Raw genomic sequence first — 23715 nt, forward strand, 5'->3', positions numbered from 1 at the left:
ATGTTTCCAATAGTTTCCAAAAATCATCATTTGCAAAACAAACATCATCTGCCAGACTAAGTCAAATTATACTCAGTTCCTTTCACCTACACCCTTGTTTATCAGGGGTATAAGGAACAATTATTTAAGGAAAACATTTTAGAGATTAGCTTGAACATATTTTCAGGATTAGACCCATGAATTTCAATAGCAACTGCTTATTTCTATAAGAGACATCATCTATCTGTTAGAGTCAGTATGATATAGTGGGGAAAAAACCTGGCCTCAGAATCAGAAAATTCTGGATTCAACCCTCGTCATACACCAGTCACCTAACTCTGGACAAGCTGCTTAACATTTCAGTACCCCAAGCTTATCTCAGAGATCCTAACATGCAGAGCAGGTGTTATTCTCTATTAACTGATAGACTTTCCTCTCTATAACAATGCAATCATAAGTTTAATTCATAAAAAGGAAAGAATTCTGATATTTATTAACCTTGAAGAAGGTTTTATTCTACTGTTAAATTGTTAACTTACTATTCAAAGACTTCACAGCACAATGAATCTTCTTGTCATCATTATCCAATAAAGTTCCATGATACACACACCCAAAATGCCCTAAGAGAAGAATAAGGAAGATTAACTTTTTTTACTACTACTTTCTTATAATCAGCAATCACTAATTAATATAATTTATGGGCCCCACTGATCCATATTTTTAGTTGCAAATCTATATAGTATAGACTTTTATGAATTATGAATAATGAAGTGATTTAAAGAACACATAGTAAAAGTCATATTACTTTTTTATTTTTCTTTTGGTAATTCAAAATAGTTATATATGTATATATATATATAAATATATATATAAATGTGTATAAAAGTTTGACTGAGTAACTGAATAAGCATTGTATATATTTTACAAATGATATAAAAGGCACCATTAAGAACTTGTGTACCAGGAAAGGAAGTGGAATAGTATTTTGTGAGAATGATGTATGATTAATAGACAGTTGAAATGCTGCACTGGTATCCATGAACTATTAAAAGAACTAAGGGAAGGCTTCCAATGCTTTGTGGTTCTTTGTGGAAGAATTACAGAAAGATCTGAAAAAAAATCACATTAAAGGAGATGAAACTGTTCCACAGTCTAAAGAAGTAGAGGGAGGATTGATGAGATTGATGAGATATTTATGAGATCATGGCCCTTTGCTATTGATATATATATATGTGTGTGCATATACACACAGAGAGAAATATAGATGCACAGATATATATATATATATATATATATATATATATATACAGACACACTCATATGTAAAATGTGATATGATCTTATTGTTGGCTTTACTAGATATAATACCTACATCATATATGAATCATGTTAGTGTGGTTTAGTCATTTTAGTTGTGCCTGATTCTTTGTGACTCAACTTTGAATTTTTCTTGACAAACATCCTGAAGAGCTTTGCCATTTCCTTCTCCAGCTCATTTTACAGATGAAGAAAATGAGGCAGACAGGGTTAAGTGACTTGCCTAGGGACACATGCACGTAAGGTTCTGGAGGAGTATATGAACTTCAGAAGATGAATCTTCCTCATTCTAAGTCCAGTGTTCTATCCACTATGCCACTTAACTGTCCCTTAGACCATGTTATTAACCTCTTACAGTATATATAGTTAGGCCTCAGGGGTATGAATGAACTTATAATGAGTCTGTGTAGTACTGAAGCATGTTTTAATTCTAAAAAATTATCAAATAGAATTTTCTTATTCTGTCAACTTAGCTTTGTTTCCACATGACTCAATTCAACAAATTTCTTTCTTTCTTTTTTTTTGGCAAGGCAATGGGGTTATGTGACATGCCCAAGGTCACACAACTAGGTACTTATTTAGTGTCTGAAGCCAAATTTGAACTCAGAACCTCCCTCCTGATTCCAGGGCCAGTGCTCTATTCACTGTACTTAGCTGTCTCTTGAATCATGGTATTTAGTCTCTTACAGTATATAGTTAGGCTTCAGGGTTGAATGAACTTATAAGTCTGTGTAATACTGGAGTATGTTTTAATTCTATAGGATAGAATATGAAATAGAATTTTCTTACTCTGGGTCAGCTTAGTTTGGTTTCATTCCACTTGACTCAATTCAACAAAATTTTTAACACCTATTAGATATCTGATGATGATGTTTGTCTTTTGTGCTCATAGAAGACATCAGGGGAGGTGATGCCACAACAAGTACATGAATACATGAATTGGATTTGAGTGAGGGGGTGCTGTGCTAAGTCACCAGCTGTACTTTCTCCTCCAGAGACATCTGTATCCAGTGGCTAGATAGGAAGCAGGAGGACTAGGGGAGGCCCTAGATGGGAGGCAGGCAGGGTTAAAAGACTTGCCCAAGATCACATAGCTGGTAAGAGTCAAGTGTCTGAAGCTGGTTTCAAGCTCTTACTTCCCTGACTCCAAGACCTAGCACTGTGTTAAATGCTATAGAAGATCCAAAGCTTCTAAAAAACAGGGAACTTATAATCTTATTTACTTCAAGTAAGATGACATAGCTGCACATAAGAAAGATTAAACAATATATGTTGTGAGATTTGAATTAAGGAATGTTTCAAGGAAAAGATGTCATGTTGAATTTGAAAGAATTGTAGCATTTCACTAGATATAAGGGAGATAATTCTAGGTATAGGGAATAATATGAGAAAGGCTATATAGAGGGAGAAATGGAGCATATATAAGTGTTAGTGAGTAGTTTGGAGGAAGCTTAGAGAATGTTGGAGGGGCAAAATAAGACTGGAAAGGAGATTTGAATGCCAAACTAAGAGAACAGAAGTTTAGATAATAAGGAACCAGCCTTTTAAGTCCTATGCAACCTGGCCCCAACTATCCTTTTTTTGTGTGTGTGAGTCAGTGGGGTTAAGTGACTTGCCTAGGGTCTCATAGAACAAGGATCTGCAGCTGGAACTGAACTCAGGTCCTCCTGTCTCTAGGGGCTGGTGCACTATCTACTGTGCCACTTAGCTGCCCCTCCAACTATCTTTTTTTTTTTGGCAAGGCAAGTGTCTGAGGCCAGATTTGAACTCTGGTCCTCCTGACTCCAGGGCTGTGCCCCTCCAACTATCTTTTAAACTATCTCATCATATATCACTCCCAGTCCCATACTCTGTAACCCAGTCCAACTCATCTGATCTTCAGTTCCTCACACAAGATTCCCCTCCTCTCCACCTCCCCTTACTGTGCCTCTGCCCTGGCTTTCCTCCATTTTTGGAGCATCCCTCTCTTTCTTCAAGGTGCCGTCCAAGCATCACCTTCTATATGACACATCCTAATTTCCTCAACTGTTTAGTGTCTTCCCTTTCAAACCACTGTACAGTTAATTACTGAGTATATTCTCTTTATAGTTAATCTATCTTTATTTAACATCTTCAAAAATAAATTCTCTTTTGGAGATTTTTTTATTATATCTATCACACTTAACACTATTTGGTACACAGTAGATGCTTAATTAAATACTGACCTATTGATTGAAAAGTTCTTATTCAGAAGAGTGATGTAATTAGGCTGTTCACAAAAAGATTACTACAGGGAGAGCAAAACCAGGAAGACTAGTTAGGAAGACTACTAGATAAATGTTATAAAGGAAATTTGAATTCTAATGAACAGAACCAGAATGACCAAAAGAATATTATTAAACATAGCTTTTGAGAAGGAAAGGGTAGTTTTTGGAATAAGGATTTCCTCCAATTAGTCATTATTGTCTATATGATTCAGATTGTCAGGGGTTGCAAGTTATTAGCTTGAAAGAAGTAGACTCAGTTTAGACTCATTTCACTAAGTTCCAACTCACTCTAAGCAAATAGTTTTCCAAGTGGCCATCATGTAGGCAGTTTCATTGTAGGTGCTAAGAGACAGACTGCTTAGACAGTGGTTTTGAGATTTAGACTCCAGACAAGTGGCAGAATGAGAAAGCTCACAGTCCAGTCTGTTTTTTCAAAGGAGAACTATCAATCTTACTTTGTTCAGGGAAAAAAGCAGAGTAGCTCATCTAGTTCAACCCCATGCACTTTACAGTTGAGAAAACTGAAATGGGGAAGGTTAAATGAGGTACAGATTCACAATTGCTGACTCTAGCATCAGAATATGTTAATTTAAATCTTGCTTCTGATGATAACTTGTGACAATGAAAGTCACTTAATCTCCCTGGACTTTAGTTTATTCATTTGTGCAAGTCAAACCAACAATCACTTGGTTGATTGGCATAGTCCTTTTCGTTACTGAAGGATGACTGGTAGTAGTAGTAGTAGTAGTAGTAGTAGTAGTGGTAGTAGTAGTAGTGGTAGTAGTAGTAGTAATGGTAGTGGTAGTAGTAGTAAAAGGGTGGGCTATATGACCTCTGAATCAGGTCCCTTCTAGTTCTAAATCTGATATGTGACATGCCCAAGATTATACAGGTAGGGTATAATCCAAATGTTCTAATTGGGTTCACCACTCTGCTCCCTGGTTAACCAACTCATTTACCATCTTGGGTCTCAAGGAAGTCTCAAAGACCTTAAACTGCAGATGGGCTGCTGATCTTGGTATCAGTGAGGATGTTTCCACACTGATAAAAATCAAAGTCCAGACCAAAAAAAACAAAACAAAATAAAAACATAAAACAAAAATAATACCCCAAATCAAAAAACCCTCCTCCAAACACCAGTGAAATCACAGTGATTTCTGGAATAGCTACTAGACACAGTGTAGTTATAGTGGATAGAAAGAATACTGGATTTGACTTGATATAGAAATGGGTTTAGCTCTTGCCTTTGACTGGTTTTATCATCCTGGCAAAGTAGATTATTCTCTAAGGCTCAGTTTCCTCATTTATAAAATCAACATAACACTTGTAGGCCCTGCCTAATACAACTGCTGTGAAGCTCAATTGAGATGTCATCTATAAATGACTTTGCAGACTTCAAAACACTAAATATAGATAGATACATTTACATTATTCATGTATACATATACTCACACATACATATACATATAAAAAATAGAACATATTGTACTGTATATATATGTATATAGTATAAATATGTAGGAGTGCACACATCAATCTGAACATATATATACATACATATATATGTATATATATATGAAAAAATATATACACACATTAATGTATGTAAATACATTTATCCTGTGCAACAGATAAAACACTAGACCTGGAAACAGGAAATCTGGAGTTACTATTTAGCCTTTAGACACTTTTCTAGCCATATGATCCTGGATATGACATTAACTTTAGTTTCTTCATTTGCAAAATGGGGATAAATTATAGCACCTGCTTTCCATTATTACTGTGTAAATCAAATGAGTTGTTTGCAAAGAGCATTACAAACCTAAAAGTGCTTTATAAATATTAGTTATTGCATTTTTGTTATTTAAATTTTGTTATTAAGATTTGACGTAATGATCAATATAAACAAAAGTGCATTTCAACTGTGAAGTGCTACACAAATGTGAACTATTATTATTAATATAGACTGCATTTATAAGGCAGAAGGGAAGGGAATAAAATGGATTAAAGAAAGAGAGGGGATTCTCTCTGCCCATCAGCTTTCCCCTCTCCCTTCCTCAAGTCACCTTAAATGAGAATTTGACCCTGTGTTCTTATAATATAAATTCTCTCAGCAACTTATTCTCTAGAGAAAAGGTTTCAAGAGTTTATTTAGATTGAGATAAAAGATCTTAAGAGAGGAAAAGGAGACTGGAATCCACTTTCTACCTATATCTTCTTCCCTTTTCTGGTTGGCTTATTTTCCCACGAAAATTTTCTTTATGCTAGCTGTTACTGCTATGCAGATAGACTTATTACAAATACTTGCTTCTCCTTTGTGTAAAGGAATAAGAGTGCATTGAGAAAATGATATATGTTGCTCAAGGTCAAGATAATGCTATAAATTACCATTCCTAAGAATGTTGGCATGAGGTGCTGTGAACTAGGGCTTTAGAAAGAGTTAGTCACTATTTTCCATGTAAAGAGACATTGGAGGGTGACATCAGTGAAAATGGTTGCAATTAAAAGCAGTAAAAAATTCCATAAAAATGTTCTTGTCATTATTAAAAAGGGTGATAGAGGAATGTGATTTATTTCTGCCTGCTTTGGAGATGACCAAATTATAGCAGTAACGGGGGGACCAGATCCCAGGAGAGTTAATGTTCAACATGGTATGCATAAAGAATGGTAATCCAAAGCTCTTATCATTTCTTTTTTGTTCTTTGTATTACTTTGCTATACACAAAAATGTTTATCTATTTGCTGAAACAGAACATACAATGCTTTTAAAGGAAACTAACAAAATTAAAATTGGAATACTTGCCTCTTCCTATGATTTCATTGAAATGCACTATCAGGCTGTTTGGCCCGATGACCACATGTTGGACTGCTTGGACTAGGTCTGGATTTAAGGCGCTGATATCAATGTGGACCTGATTCTGAAGCAGTGGGCTGGATATATCTGAATCTCCACTGGTTAGGATAGGGGATAAGTCTGTCAGAGGATAATGAGCTTGTCTGCAGGATCCATTCTGGGAAGAATTTGGAAACTGATCTGCAAGAGGAACCTGAATTATTAGCATATGTTTAAAAGACAGTAGAAAAACTTTATTTATTAGAACCAAAAAGACATGGGGAAGTCTAAAATAATGAAGATTTTGAATTAAAGAATTTAAAAAATTCAGCTTCATTCTTTTTAAGCATTTATCGTTGACTTTAAAGTAAAATAAAGAGATTCTGCCAAGGTAAGATCCTGAGGTCTGATTCAATGAATAGATAAGATGATTTTGAGATAAGTAAATCAATTATATGCAAATAATCCCTTTAAATATCTTTTCAGAGTAGTTTCTCTTAATTAGGCTGTCAGGAAATCTTGGGGAAAAAACCCTATTAATTTGTTTAGAAATAACAACTCATAGGATTGTTGTGAGGTTCTAATAAAGTTATACATTGCTTTTAGGACCATGGCCAAGTCACTTAGTCTCTGAGCCTCAATATTCTCATCCACAAAATGGGCACAAGCCTACCTTCTAATAGGGCTTCTGTGAGGCTAAAGCGAGCTAATGTTGGTAAAGTGCTTTGCACATTGTACCACATAATTAGCAGAAAGCCTCTTTTCTTGTGAAAGAATAAAGAATTAAATTTTACCTATTCTCATAGATCTAGAATTAGAAGGAACCTCAGAGGTCATCCAGTCCAGTTGTCCCTCCCTCCCTGTCTCCCTCTCTTTCTCCATCTGTACAATGACATCCCTGAGTGAGGGGGTGGGGCTGTTGGCAGTGAGTTCCTGGGGAGCAGTCAGAGAGGCAAAAGGAAAGGAATGTACTGACTATAAGGTCTCTGAGTGGAAGGAATGCCCTTTCCAGCTGGGAAGCTTTGCTTCTCGTCCAACAAATCTGAGACAATTGTGGAAGGAGTGATAGATAAAGGTGGGAAAATTTTGATCTAAAAAAATGACCATGATTGAATCCTACAGCTCTATAGGGCTTAACAGAATGTTTCCATAGGCATAATCTTGTTATGAACATTTATTCCATAATTAATGGATTCAGGTGTTAAGCCCATTTTTCCTATGAGGAAACTGAGACTCAGATGCTAAATGACTTGCTCAAGGTCATGCATCTAAGAGATGGTGAGGTAGGCCTTGAATCCACATTTCTGAACTCCAGCCTAATGTTCTCTTTGTCATCCCATAACTACTCAGTTGCTCCCAGAGTTAGGGTCCTAGAAACAACAGGAAAATATCAATTGTTTGTCAATGAGCAGGATAAAGGATTCATGAAGAAGGTCAAAGGCTTAAATAAATATGATGGCTTTATATAAAAGGTATCCCCAAAAGTCTTAATATAGTTTAAGCCTTTGAATAGCTTTGGGGCAGCTAAATGGTATAATTGATTGCTTAAGAGTCAGGAAAACCTGAGTTCAAATCCTGCCTCACATATTTAGTTGCTGTGTGACCCTGGACCAGTCACACCAGTCTATATCTTCAGTTTCCACCTCTCTTGCTGGGTTGTTGTGAGGATCAAATAAGCCAATTATTATAAAGTGCTTATGACACTGTCTTGCACGTAATAAACATAGGAATATAAACTATTAATATTTTAAGCTATTAAAACCTAAAACTAAGGCTTCTGCAAGACTGAAAGTATTTCACTGGAAAAAATAAGGATGTGGGTTGGTGTGTATATATATATATATAGTCGAGTTTCAGCTGCTGAAAGATAAAGTATTGATTTTAGACCTCTTGACAAGAAATGGGGTAGAGGACTGCCTCATTCCACTCCATTTTATACATTTCAATATTTCTGTATGGATTGTTTTGATCCCATCTGCTGTGGAACAGCAAGGAGAGCCAGTGATGCTGTAGCCAGAGAAGTTGTCAAACTGGAAGGCAGATGTGAGAGTAGCAGTACAGGAATACTGGAATCATATTAATTCAAAAAAAGCAAAGTGGGGAAGGAATGGGAATAGATAGACTTAGGTTAGAAAGGGATCTCTGAAATTCCTGGGAATCCAGGAAATAGAACCTCCCCATTGATCCTGAAGACTCTTTTGGTCCTACCCAGCATGAGATCCTCATTGCTGCTATCAAAATTTCAAGCATTTTACCTGAAGCTGATCTGAGATTTGGGGCTGAGACAATGGAGAGGAGTTTCATTTTCAATTGGCAACCAGAGCAACTGTCTTATACCTTTAATAATTGGATAGTTTTCACATTGGCAGTATGGAGCAAGGGGGGTGCTGCTGAACAGAGACTTCAGGGTCTTTTTTGAAACTGACAAATCATTGAGCCTTTTGCAGGAAAAAATTCTCTGGCCTGGAATGTCTTACTGGTTCTTCAGTTAGGTTAAAATCTTACTTTTAAAGTGCTTCCCCAGTGAAAGAATACAAGGGGAATTATTTGCTCTGTCAATGACTGCAGTATAGTCAATTCAAATTTTGAAAAGTTTATTGTGGATTATCCTGTGAGCTGGCTATATTATTGTTTAATATCACTAAACAGTAGATAAGGTAAATAAAACCATTTGAGTTTCAAGCATTTGAAACTCAAGTAGATATAATGAAAGTTTTGATTGGGAACAGGACATTGAAACTGGGTTAAAATAAATCTTTGGGGTTACCTGTGGATTTTAATTTTTTTCTTAGAACATAAGAACAGAAAAAACAAAACATCAAAATCTGATCTATTGAAAGAAAGCATAATGCAATAATTATCTTCATACAAATTAAATGGCAGCAAGTTGCCATGACAGCTAGATTCATATATGGAATTACATGGGGCAAAGGTCATGTAAGAAATATCTAAAACAATAATGCTATGCATTGGTCATACAGGATGAATGAATATAAAAATTTTAAAACATCAGGGAGTTGGTATAAAGTAATAAAGATATGATTTGCTTTAGTACTATTACCTTTTAATTTGATGAGCAGTTTCTAGATTTGCAAGTATTTTCTAAGTCTGATTCACTATATTTGTCCAGTGGTAAATATTCAACCAGGAAAATGCTCACAGTTGACTCATATCCTGAAACTTCTAAAGGCAATGAAGTTGGTAAAATGTAGAAACTGTACTTTTGCCAACATATTTTAAGTTAAATAATGTGATATGCTCCAGTTAATTTGACTATTATTTGGTAGCAGTATTTTTTCAAAAACAGATGATGCTTTATTTCTTTTTTTTCTCAGCACAACAGGATGTTTGTTCTGAGTTAGACCTCAAAATAGACTTATAAGTTGTGGAATATTTTAGATGTGAGGTTGGGACATTTGTTATCCACCCTCCTAGACAGCAGGTTCTCTGAGAAAGGGGGACTATTTCTTATCTACATACTGTATCTCCTCCAGGTTGTGTCACAGTGCCCTGCAAATGCAAGGCACTTTATAAATCATAGTGGTTGGTGTGGAAGCCTTGAGGGAACTATATATAAATCTTTGCAGAGTCTAAAAGAAAAGGCCAAGTAGTAGCAAGTTACATTTGATTGAAATGTGCACTTTGATCTTAGCTCTCCTGACTTAGTTTGTTCAATTAGAGAGAAAAAATGGGATCTATGATTTCATTGGTGTAGATAACTCCTTTTGCCCACTGAAATCAGTGAGTGCTCTGTAATTTATAGAGGTTAAGTGACTTGCCCAGGATCATGAGACTTCTATGCGTGACTTGAGTCCCATCAGTTTTTCCTGGCTCTCCAGCCACACTGTACTCTTAATTTAGTTTAAAGAAGTCTCCCACTTTTTTAAGTGTACTTCTCAAACAATAAATGGAATACCTGTTCCCTTTGATTTCATGGGTCACTTTTCCAGGGGAGAATAGTTGAAAGATCTTAAAAATGTAATAATAAGACATAGGTCTGGTTCCAAATTAGAATCCATTAAATTCTTTCAGGAAGGTCTGCATGTAAATGCTGAAGTGCATATATAGGTATTTCTCAGAACAATAAACTGAAATATACCTTCTGGAAAAGTTGCTCTGTAGTCTACAGATTCATTTGAAACCATTTCCGTGGTAGGGCTTACACTCCGAGCACTTACAAGCCTATCCAAGTGAGGAGTATGGACTCTTGCATCATAGCGAACTAAGTCACTGCCCAGATCTTAAAACAAATAGAAAAAAAAGTTTGTTAAAGACTTTTCTATCCTGGTTCAATGATGAACTCTCAAACTAAATATAGCTAGCTTTTAATACAAGCATTAAGTTCTCATCAACATTTTGGAGTGGGGGGAAATCTAAGGCTTTGAGGGACACTGTTGTAAATAGTAAAACTTTAATATGAAATTAAACTTCTTAAAGAGTTTTCCTTTTTCTTCTAAAAAAACTCCAAAAGACGTACCTTTAATTTGCTTCCTCTTTTTCAGCCACAGAAAAAGCCCTAGTAATAACAAGAGTAACAGTGATATCAAGATGACTCCAACAATGAGTCCTGTGAAATTTTGGTCTGGTTGTACGATCACTTTTCCAAGGACAGTTGAAGAAAATTCTTGCTTCCACTATAATGAAAAAATAAAGAAACAGCTTAATATACATGGTATTTTGTTTATAATTTATTCAATGAGTTGAGAAAATTATTTCTGGGTGTAATATGGTATATGAGCATTACCATAATTACTTCTGGCAATGGCATTGTCTCCTGCAGACTAAGAAGGTAGGTTTCATCAATTTTTTCTTCAGTCTTCAAATAAGTCATTGAATTTACATCTCCCAAGTACTTTAGATTAAGTTATGAACTGAAAGACTATTTTGTATTGTGTGTTATTTGACCTATTTGCATTTTATATTGATGTTAAATCATCATTGTGTATTGCATTTCAGTTCAACAAATGATATAGGTATATAGCTGTGGTCAGGTCACCTTCCTGCTCAAATCCCTTTACTTGTTTCCCTTTGCCTATCAAATACAATATAAAATCCTTAGTTGGATATTCAAGAATTTTTATGATCTCATTTTCAAGCCTCATGTCACCTTACTTTTTTTTATTTAAATTTTTAGGTCTTCAATGCCTCTGTCCTCTGGATCCACTTACTGTTCCTTGAACTCATTATTCTGTACTTTCTTCTTTCTGTGCCCCTTCCCCCTTTTCATGTACTATCCTTACTCCTGAAATTTTTTCATTCCCTAAACTTCACCTACTTGAAATGCAACCTGTCTTCTAAGGTCCAGGTTAGTTGTTACCTCCTCCAGGAAGCTTTCTCTCATTTCTCAGATGGAAGTAATCCCTTCCATTTCAAAGCTGTCTAAGCACTTTCTTTTATAGCTTTCCTATGAATTAAGTATATTCTTGAAGTTACTTCTTCTTATCTTATTTCTCTTACTAGATTGTTAGTACTCTCATTTATTTTTGAATTTCCTTTGATATCTGATACAATGCTCTGCCCATAGAAGAAACCTGAGAAATATTTGTTTCTTTTTTATGTATATGTTTTTTTCAAATTCTTTTTTCTCTTTTTTTAAGAAAGATTTTACTTAGAGTTTTACAACCCCCCCCATTCTTGCTTCCCTCCCCCCACTCCCCAAATATTTGTTTCTTAATAACGTGGAATAAATGGTGAGAGAAGCTTCCTTGAAGATAGGGATTCCTGGGTTCTTGTCCACAAATTGACTGGATGACTCTGGGAAAGTCACTTAGCTTCTTAGTGCTCTAGGCAGAGAAACTGCTAACTTATATTGACTGAGGGAGTTTCCTCACTTGAGAGATACTCACAGCAATAAAGCCTCAAGTCCAGTTCAAATGCTTTTCTTAGAAAGACTTACGGCTAGTGAATTCCAATATATATGACAACATGGGCTAAAATATAGTGCTCTTTTCTAGCTTTCTTAACATTTATTCAATTTATTGCTTTTCTAAATGATTCTAAGAACATTTATACATTTACCCTCTTCACTGAGAATAAATTAATTGAATAAATATAAACATTTCATTTTATAATTTAGACTGTTCAGGAATGATCTTAATATTATTTCCCAGTGGTCCCCAACTTTGTTTTTTTAAATTAATTTTGTGAGGGGCTGCTTTTTTTTTTTAATTTCTTGGGCATACTGAGATTGCTAGGTTGAGAAATGGAGATATATTGGCAGTCAAATGCATGATAACCTTAGACTGATATTAAAGGTCTGTGATAGTCTGGAATACCCCTTACCCTCAAGAAATTTAAAATGCATACAAAAAAACTAGAATATAATTTAGAATGTACTAAAGGGATAGGACAGGAAAAAAATGGAATACCAGAAGAGTTTTATGGAGGGAAGTCACAAGGAGACTCGGTCTCAGTTGCCTTCCCTCTCTGCTGTATATCCCAGAAACCCAGAAAGAAAGAATACAGTGAAAGCGACCTATTTAGACCTTCAGGAACTAGCTTGGAGGTCCTCTATTAAGTAAGACTTTGAGGAGGTTGTTTATTTAATTAGACTTTGAACTGCTGACAGATCCCACTCTTGTCTGGGAAATCTTGTTATTTGTTGTTTAGAAATCTTGCCTGGATTCAACCTCCAGAAAAATGAGCTTTAACTGGTAGGGGAACAAAGTAACCAAAACCCATTATTTGTCACCTCACAACCAAGAATCCAGGCTTCCTTGATGAACTTGTTAACATACAAATGAGCTTTTAGGATATACTTTAAGTGACATAATTACACTGGCATCCTTATTAATAAACATGAAAGTAATTCAGGAATCCCACCTCTATATTTAGCTCGCTGTTCAGTTTCAGCAGGTCATTGGGGACCGTACATAAGACTGCTTCAGAGTGCAAGCGGATATTCTCACAGCTCTTATTTCCCACTTTTAACACTTCACCTTTTACTGCCTCGGGGTCAATATCATTTCCCTGGAAGTAAAGAAAAATAGATATTGTTCATTAGTTTCCTTTAGATCTTCAACGGCTATCAGGAATGGTCACAATTCAGGGATATTATAAAAATATTGTAAAATTAAGGTCTATATTTTGGACTTAACCCCCCCCCCCCAGGTGGATTGAATTAGTCTCCTTCTTTCCTTACTTCCTTCATTCAATTCATTTATTCATACTGAGCTTTTGAATTCTAAATCAGCATTCCAGAAATCAAAGCATTAGCTCACATTTCTATGACTCTTTAAAAAAAGTACTTTCCCCATAGCAACCTATAAGGATTATTATTTCTTCTTTCCAGAAGAGGAAATGGAGGCTAAGAGATCATAAATGAGTTGCCTGGAAACACATAGCTAATAAATTATAGAAGCCAGCATTCAAAATCAGACTTTTTCTGACACTGAATCCAGTGCTTTTTTTCTATGACTAATATTTTAACCACTATTAATAAAAGTATTTATATGGTACTTTAAGAGTTCTCAATATGCTATCTCATTTGATCCTCACAAAATACCTACCCTGTGAGGTAGGTATTATTATTATTATTATCCCATTTTATAGATGAGGAAACTGAGGCCCAGAGAGGTTAAGGTGACTTATCCAGCTTTGTCCTATTTAAGGCAGGATTCTGCTCTCTTTGAATCCAAGTTCAGTACTCTGATGCCTCCAGCTATCTACCCCACAATACCTATATAGTATTTATTTGGTTTTTAGGATAGATTAAAAAATATTTTTAGACTTTTGACTACTTTATTCTTTACTAAACTTTCTTCATTTAGGTTTTTTTAGTTTTTTTTTCAAGGCAATGGGGTTAAATGGCTTGCCCAAGGCCACACAGCTAGGTAATTATTAAGTGTCTGAGGCTGGATTTGAACTCAGGTACTCCTGACTCCAGGGCCTGTGCTCTATCCACTGAGTCACCTAGCTGCCCCTTTTACTAAACTTTCTTAAGAGCAAATTGGCACCAATCCTTTTGTAAATAAAACCATTCTATCAATATCACTGAGTATTTTTTTTAAAGGCAATTATGAAACAACATATAAAATAGTTTTTAACATTTTTTTGGTAAGATTTTTGAGTTTCATATTTTTTCTGCCTCCCTCCCTTTCCTAGCCCCCCATGACAGTGAATAAAAGGATATAAGTTATATATGTACAATTGTGTTTAACATATGACCATATTTGCCGTGTTGTGAAAGAAGAATCAGAGTAAAAGCAGAAAAAAAACATGAGAAAGAAAAAAACATAAAACCTATTTTAAAAAGTGAAAATAGGATGCTTTGGTCTGCCTTCAGACTCCATAGTGTTTTCTCTGGATGTGGATGACATTTTCCATCAAAAGTGTTTTAGAGTTGTCTTTCCTCATTGAACTGGTAAGAGGAGCTAAGTCTATCACTATTGATCATTCCACAATGTTATTGTTAATGTGTACAAAGCTATACTTGTTCTATTCACATCACTTAGCATTAGTTCATGTAAGTCTTTCCAGGTTTTTCTGAAATCCAAGTTTGGTAGTTTTGTGACAAGTTTTCTAACATAGTTTTACATTTTCCTATTTTTAATAATTCTTATAAGATCTCACTTGTTTCAAATGACACATGCTTAGTCAATTGCTTTCTATATTAGCGGTTCTTGACACATTAGGAGGACTGAAACTGGACTAATGCGTTTCTAATTCTTTGTATGACAAAATAATTTGCTGTTAACATGCATGTATACTTGAACACACATGTATATAATATATATGTATATAGATATACATGCACATATGATTGATTTCTATCTTAGACTCTTTGGAATAAATTCTGAACCACTATTTTAGAATAGGGACTACACCTATGATTTCATTGAGGTAAGCAACTCCCAGGTAAAGAAAAACCTTTTTTTTTTTTTTTTTTTTTTTAGGTTTTTGCAAGGCAAATGGGGTTAAGTGGCTTGTCCAAGGCCACACAAGCTAGGTAATTATTAAGTGTCTGAGGTCGGATTTGAACCCAGGTACTCCTGACTCCAGGGCTGGTGCTCTATCCATTGCACCACCTAGCTGCCCCAAGAAAAACCTTTTAACCAAAACAGATTGACACCTTTCCTGCAGTTCATAGTCATAAAGGTATGCCTGGAGCACTGATAAAATGATTTGTCCAGGGTCATACACATGTGACTTGCACACTTGTTAGTGGCAAGATTTGAACCTGTCTTGCTGACTTTAGAGCTGGTTCTTCTTTCAGTATACCATCCTTGCACATTATACAACATATTGAAGGAACTAAAAGTCAGATTTGGGAACAAAGAAATGCCACAAACATAATTTATCACATAATCAGACTATCAGAAGGAAGGGCACAGCTGTCCATAAAATGAACAAACTACTCTTAATTTGAGAAAAAAATGTGTAAATAGTCAGAGACTACTGCTTTTCTTAACAATTACACACACACACATATATATATATATACCCATTAATTTACTTTATTTTTTATTTTTTTTTAGGTTTTTGCAAGGCAAATGGGGGTTAAGTGGCTTGTCCAAGGCCACATGGCTAGGTAATTATTAAGTGTCTGAGACTGGATTTGAACCCAGGTACTCCTGACTCCAAGGCCGGTGCTTTATCCACTATGCCACCTAGTCGGCCCCCACCATTAATTTACTTCAAATGTGACAGAACCATATTATAACAAACATGGAAAAAACCTTGAAAAAGTATAAAGAACTATAAAAAAACTTAACTATATATCTATTAGTATCTTATTTGTAAAAAAAGAGCTCAGAGAAAGTGGTACTTCTTGGTGATAGGAAGCTAGGGTTTAGGTAAAATATATAGAAAACAAAACTTTTCCTAAGGAAGAGATCATGTATATTAAGTGACTATTAGACAATATGAATATGTCATTGAACTGGGTCAGATACAGGAAGCAATCTAACAAGAGATTCATAAATCTAACAGGTCTCACCAGGGCCTCAAATGACAACTTGTTGGAGAAAGGCTGAGGTATGCACTCACATATTGAAGAGAATTCAGAGATGGGCAACTGAAGAGATTACAGCTAGGGGACTTGATTCATGAAGGAAGAACTAAAAATGAGCCTTTCTTGGCTAGATACTCACTGAGGTGGGGGAAGGGAAGACTATGTAATATTTACATTTGCAGATACTCATTTCTTGAGGTCCAAGAACTCTTCAAATAAGGAAATAATAATACTGCCAAGTAAATATCCAACTTAAGAAAAATGAATTCCCAGACTGAGTAGAGCTACTTTTTTTCTCTGCATAAAACCAAGAAACTTATGATAAGCAAACAACATAAATCTCCACCCAAACTTGAGAAGCAAAAATAAAAAAGGTGCTCATTAAATTGCTTTTAAAGTATGAAAAGCAGGCAGAAATTGGAAAATATAAGGCACATATCTGAAAAACAATCAACAGTCTGTTTTGTTCCAAAGTGATTAATCACTAAAAACAAGATGATGAAATTCATCATGTGACTCAGTTGAAATCAGACTGAACAACACTAAAAACTCCCTCCCCTGTATATTGACCTTCAGTACCCATGGATAATGGGGGTTAACATGTAATATGAAGATGAATATTTCGTGTAAGAAAAATCAATTTCACTTCCCTTTGTGTCATTAATACTCTCTCTCATCCTTTACTTTGGTCAACGTACCTCTTTTTATAGTAGTGTCACTACTGTAATGCCAGGATATGAGTGGCATTACAGGCTATAGGATTAAAAAAAACCCCTAAAGATATTGTTGTTTTGTCCTTTGTTCTCAAAGAAGACCATGACATCAGGGGAAGCGATGCCATGACAAGCAAATGAATTAGATTTGAGTGAGAGGCTGCTGTGCCTCACTTTCTTTTTCAGAACCACCTGGGTTCAGGGATCAGATATAAATCAGGACAACTGGAGATGGCCCTGGATATGAGACAATCAAGTTTATATGACTTGACCAAGATCACACAGCTAGTAAGAGTCAAGTGTCTGAGGCTGGATTCGAAATCTTGTCCTCCTGACACCAAGGCCAGTGCTTTATTTACTGAACCACCTGTTCCAAAAGTCAGAACTCAAATCCAGAAAGGCAATTAAAGTATCAAGGAAGAGGCAAGTACTTTGTGTCTAGGTAGAAATAAAGGTATAGAATAAAAATAATAATCTAGAACTACCTGTTAAAGAGATTGTAGAGAGCATAGGGTCAAGAAATTAGGTCAAAAAGTAGACAAGATTATGTCAGGAGCCAGGGACAGGGTCTGAGAAAGAAGCAAGGGGATATCAGCAATAAGAATTAGGCTGTTATTTTAAATACATCAATATCTTTTGAGACACACACTCCTTGTTTACAACTTACCTAAGGTTTGAACTGACATGTAGGTTGGCCTGAAACTTGAGATGGAAATAAGTAGATAAATTTAGACAGAGTAAGGGAGTGAAAGGTTCAGCAGCAAGATGATTCTTAACCACCTACTCACACTCTGAGCTCTAACCAGTTCTAACAGGTTTCTATGAATTCCTAAAGCTAAGTAATTTCAGTTAAGTATCAAGTTCCATTTTTGCTTCTGGATCCCTATTTTTTAAGGTTTAAGACACTGACTCTGCTCTCAGGTACTAGAATGGATTACTACTCTCCCTTCAGCATGGACAATATCCCTCTCAGAAAACATTCATTCTCTCACCCATATGATAGTCCCTTATATGAGATCTATTCAATCCCCAAGCATTAGCCAATGAAGCGGAATCAGATTTAGAGACCCTTTTTCAAATTAACTGAAAGATGTAACTCTTGAGTAAGAAGACATTCTTTAAAGCTAAAATGACAAGCCCTTGTTCTACTTCATCTAGCCATGGAATTTCTTCCACTGATCTCTTGGTATTATTTCACCTTCAAGTCCATTTATTCAGTCTTCTCCCATATCTGCTCAGTCACTCTGGTCTGAATTCTTTGTATAATTTCAAACTCTGTCTACCAGATGCCCACCCATTTGCACCAGTAGTAATCTATTGCATCATATCACCCTTCTCAAAATATTTTAATGTTGTCCTATCCCCTTTCAGATAAAGTTCAAACTCCTTAAACTGACAACCCTTGCCCTCAACAAATCTGGTCTACTCTATTGGTCTTATGCCAGGCTTGTCCCCATTATCTATTCAATATTCCAACCCAGATGCATCATGCTTTATGATTTCCCACATGTGCTCCATATTTTCCTTCCTTTGTCATTTTGCTCACAGTGTTATCTATGTCAGCAATTCAATAAACATGTATTAAATTGTATGGCATGCTAGATAAAAAGCTGGTTTTTGAGAAAAGAAGATTTGGGTTCAAGTTCTTTGTATGTACTGGCCAGGTAACCGTTGGTTGTGGGGGAAGAGGAGGAAATATTTGTATAAGGCTTAATCAGGCATTGTGCTAGGCACCTTTATACATTTTATTTCATTTGATCCTTATAACAACCATGTGTGCTGTTATTATCTCCATTTTATAGTTGAGGAAATTGAGGTAGACCGAGGTTGTGACTTGAACAGGATCATACAGCTAGTTAAATGTCTGAGGCTGGATTTCAACTCAAGTTTTACTAACTCCAGGTAAACTACTCTAACTATTGCATTATCTAGTTTTAAGAATTTAAGTTGCAAAAAGTATACTACAACCTGAACTGGTTGAGGGAGTTTTTTCAAAAGAAGAAACAGGTCTACTTCCTATTTTAAAACAGTAGTTGGGTATGTATTCCAAAGAGTCCAAGATAGAAAGAGCTCAGCTAAACCAAAATATTTTTGCATTAACAAAGACCTAGAAACAAAGTAGATGCCAGGCTACTGAGTAACGTCTAAACATAAATGTAATGGAATATTACTGTTCCATAAGGAACAATGGCTATGAAGAATGCATAGAAGGGAAGACATATAACTGATCAAGATGTAAATAAGTAGACCCATTAAAACCGTATACTCAGTATCTAAAAAAGTGCAAATGGAAAGGACATCAAAAAGAAATGGACTATGATGTAATTATAATGATCAAAGTTGGCCCTGAAGATGAAATAAGAAAATGTATCTCCCTTCTTTCTTTGAAGAATTGGGGGCCTGTGAATATGGAATCCTGACTTTTCTATCATGTTTGATTGATGTGCTGTTTAACTTTGGTGATCTGATTTTTCCTTCTCTCTTTCTCTTTCACTGTCTCTGTCTGTCTGTCTGTCTGCCTGTCTCTCTCTCTCTGTCTCTTTCTCCCCCTCTACCTCCTCTTTGTTTAGAAAGAATAAGTCTTTGAGTAGAGAAGGGAAAAATCAATATATTTGGGAAAAGACTATTGACCAAACACAAGATCTCAATAAAATTTTAAAGTCAGCAATATACTAAAAAAATCAATTAGCATCCTACCAAGTGCAGGAAATACAAGGACAAACAGAAATAGTTCCTTCCCTATAAGAGCATTACATCCTAATGAGGAAAGTCAACACATAAATGAAATTCAGATGGATGAGGGAAGGAAGAGTTGAAAGTATAGAGCAATATGGGGGCATATAGGGAAAGTCTGGAGGATCAGGCAAAAAAGCTAATGCTATCTAAGTCATTAATTGAAATACAATTTCTAGATCCATAGAGACAGAAAATCCATGACATTCTGCCATGATTTATTCTGGATATCACATTTTTAAGGACAATGAAATCTTTGTTTGAATCTTAATTTTGTCACTTGCTTTTTCTGTGAACTCTGACAACTCAGGTAACCTCTCCCATTTTTACTTTCTTCATCTATAAAGCATTGACCTAGATGAATTCTAATCTTTCCTCAAACTTTAGAACTATGAAAGTATATAATACTATGAACATGCTGTAGCTGAGAAGAGGATGGTCAGTAAGATGAAGGATCTTGATATGATGCCTTACAACAATTAGCTGAAGGAATGGGAGGGGGTATTTATTCTAAGGAATAAATGAGATATATACCCAAATATTTGGAATATTATACTGGAGAGAGAATTGAGTTGTTTTATACTTGGTTTCTGTGGGGAGAACTAACTAGTAATAATGGGTTGAAATTTGTAAAGGTGGCACTTTGGGTTCGTTATAAATGACTCTAAAACTTTGAGCTGTCTTAGAGGGGAATTAACTGCCTTTCAGGGTTGTAGGTTCCCCTTCCCTGGAGGTCTTCAAGTGGAGGCTGGATGACTACTTGTTGGGAATGTAATAGAGGCTATTCAGCTAAAGGTAAAGATTAACTAGGAACCTCTTGGAATTCTGAGGTAGTGTGATTTGTTTGGGGTGGGGAGGGAAACAGAATTACTTGTCTGTTTAGTCCTCTCCATCTTAACTGACTTCTTGACAAGTGATGTGTGACTTCTCACTAGACCATTTGATTTACAATACCTGAATTTTATTTTTGTCTAGCCAAATTCGTGGTATTTCCCCTCTAGGTTTACTCTGTTATGAAATAAATTCCAGCAAAATAGAGGAAGATAACTATACCATGTATCAGAGAATTAGGAAAAAATAATATGCTTGCTTGGGCCTTATTTTACTTTCCATTTCTCATCGGATGCTTGTGAATGTTTATTTCATTTAAAGAATTAATACTAGAGTTAACCTGGCATATAGCTGTGAAATCTCATTTTTATGAATAACATTTTATTTAAATAAAATTAACATAATTTAAAAACCATAAGCTGATAAAAGTAGATAAGAGTAGGTGGCACAGTAGCTAAAGTCAAATTCAACTTGGACTCAGGAACATCTGAGTCCAAATCTAGGCTCAGGCATTCAAGTTATATGACTCTGAACAAGTTACTCAACCCTTTTAGCTCAGTTTCTTTAACTGCAAAATTGATATAATAATAGCACCTGCCTCCCAAGGCTGTGGTGAAGATCAAATGAAGTGCTATGTTAAAAATGCTTTGCAAATTTTAAATTTGTATAGATTATATTATTGCTAGCTATTTATTATAATTAATAATATTTCTTGAACATTATTGGCATTGCTTAATATCCAGCTTTGGTCATAATCTACCCAATATATCATTAAATTTTCAAGTCTTCTTAGAAGAGCAACTGAACCTTCAATCCTATCGGGATCTTTCTGAACACATTTATGGTTACTGTTGGATAAAATGTAGAAATGACAACTATCTCACCTCTTTCACTAAGGCATTCCTGCATTCCTGGCTGTTGGAATAGTATGACCTTCCCCAAAGATACTGATCAGGTCCCACTTTGACATAGTCACCTATCGTTTTAAGATTATACAATCGTGTTCCTTATGGGAAAAAAGGGTATGCCAGGTAGTTATCACTCACTTTTTAACTGATGAGAAAATTGATACTCAAGATCAATTTAATGACTTGCTCAGGGTTGCACAGCAAGGCAAAGTTGAAGCTGAGCACTCAAACTTTCTTTTTTCCAGATTTTTAAATACAATACTCTCCATTATTCCCTACTGCCTTTCTTGATCTGATTCCATAGATAACAGTATCATGAATGAATACATTAACATAAAAATAATTGCAATACAAAATAAACATACTATGTGCCAAATGCTGTCACTGATTATAAATACACGTACTTCCTAACAGAGAGTTATACAAACATGGCATGAAACAAAAGTCTTTTTTTCACAGTAAAAAAGTTGAATTTTCCCTTGGGAGTGACAAACATTGCTTACTCTTCTACTTTCTTTCCTACTACTTAATCACCTCTACTGTTTTACTTTATTTTGCTTGATTTCACTAATTGACAATGGGTTAAGATTAGTATTAGAATAAGATCATTTCAACTGAAGCTAATCTTAAACTATGAATTTCCTGTTAAGCATAATTCAACTGGATTCAATTCATTTCAGGAGGGGAAAATATATGGGAGGAAAGGTAATGCTGTTATATTAAAATAATACATTTCAACACATCCCTGAAAAGCATGAGGTTTTTTGCTATCTTCCACTACCCCCAGCATTTCTCTTGATTTGAGACTGAAGGGTCTTTCAAGAACTGACAGATCAAATGTTATTGTATATGGAAACAAGAGATCAAAGTACCTTGTCTCAATCTATATGGACCCCTTTGTCCATATTGGAAATAGTGTTAAATGATTCTGAAGATAATAATGTCATATCATATTTTCCTTGATCAAGCGAGTTTTAGGAGCCCTGAGTGAGAAGTATTAATTTAGGGGAAAAGAACCTCTCTTTTTAATATATAATTTTGCTTAGAGGGATACATAATGGACCCATTTATCTCTAATCCTCAAATTACAGATGAAAGAACTGAAAAAAAATACAATTTTCCTTAGTGTAAAAATATTCTCACATAAAACTTCTTGTTTTCATTAAGAGGAACCAAATGGATTCTTTCAAACGGCAAATACAGTAATTTGTTGAATGCAAAATATGTCACACTAGATTAGTTTTATTGAAAAAAATGTGATAAAAGTTCTTTTCCCCTTTCTAAAACTAATTAAAGAAGTAGATGAAAGAACTTTGGTTTGGTTGAAGAGTTTCTTGTTCAATGAAGCAGGCTACCATTTAATTTTATGCTGTACTTGTTTAATTGTAAAAAAAATGATCATGAGATATGTTCATGTGTTTGTTCATGTACACAAATCTAAGAGCACATGATGAGAAAATACTGACAGAAAAGAATTCCGGGTTTAGTATCTTTTCAATGCATAGATGGAGATGAATCACTATAGCTTATCTTTCTTCAAAAGACTATAATTCTTATGTTGATATTTGAATTTTATATTTGAATTTTAGAAAAATCAATTCTAATTAAGTGAATTTGTTGATTTTATATATATATATATATATATATATATATATATATATATATATATTTCTTTTTGCTGGAGGTCATGAATGGTAATACAAAAACATATTACCACTATTGTCATCTTGTCTATTTATTTATTTATTTGTTTGTTTGTTTGTTTGTTTGTTGCTATTAAAGACCAAAACAATTAGAACCACAAAAGAAGATCTGAGATCTGTTCCCATTTCCAACCAAAACCAAACAAAATTAAATTACTTAGTCTCCTTGAGCCTTATTTTCCTTTTCAATAAAAAACTTTGGAGACAACAGTAACAATAATGATGATAGCTACTAGGCTTACAAAGTACTTAATATATATATATAATCTCATTTGAATCTCTCAACAACATTGTAAGGTGGGTAAAATTATTTATGTTTTATAATTGAGAAACTGAAGTTTTGACAAATTAAGTGATTTACCTAGAATCACAGTATTTTATTTTATTTATTTTTTAATTTAATATTTACTTATTCTCATTTTGTACAAATAATGTTTTTTTATTCATTAATAAAATATTCTTGTTTAAGAGTAGACAAAATACCCCTGCCCCCCCCCCAA

General features: G+C 34.9%; 1 protein-coding gene across 1 annotated transcript in view; it reads right to left on the minus strand.

The window, feature by feature from the left end:
* The window catches only part of MET (MET proto-oncogene, receptor tyrosine kinase), a 155350-nt gene that overhangs the window by 18728 nt on the left and 112907 nt on the right, over positions 1-23715 (minus strand). Inside the window, exons 12-16 of the mRNA XM_074193854.1 lie at positions 13198-13344; positions 10853-11009; positions 10475-10615; positions 6346-6576; positions 519-599 (exon numbers count right to left, since the gene is read on the minus strand). Of these exons, the coding sequence (XP_074049955.1) occupies positions 519-599; positions 6346-6576; positions 10475-10615; positions 10853-11009; positions 13198-13344 (757 nt within the window). The remainder of the gene's footprint in view (positions 1-518; positions 600-6345; positions 6577-10474; positions 10616-10852; positions 11010-13197; positions 13345-23715) is intronic.

Source organism: Macrotis lagotis, chromosome 7, assembly GCF_037893015.1.
Source record: "Macrotis lagotis isolate mMagLag1 chromosome 7, bilby.v1.9.chrom.fasta, whole genome shotgun sequence".
NCBI classification, from domain to species: Eukaryota; Metazoa; Chordata; class Mammalia; order Peramelemorphia; family Peramelidae; genus Macrotis; species Macrotis lagotis.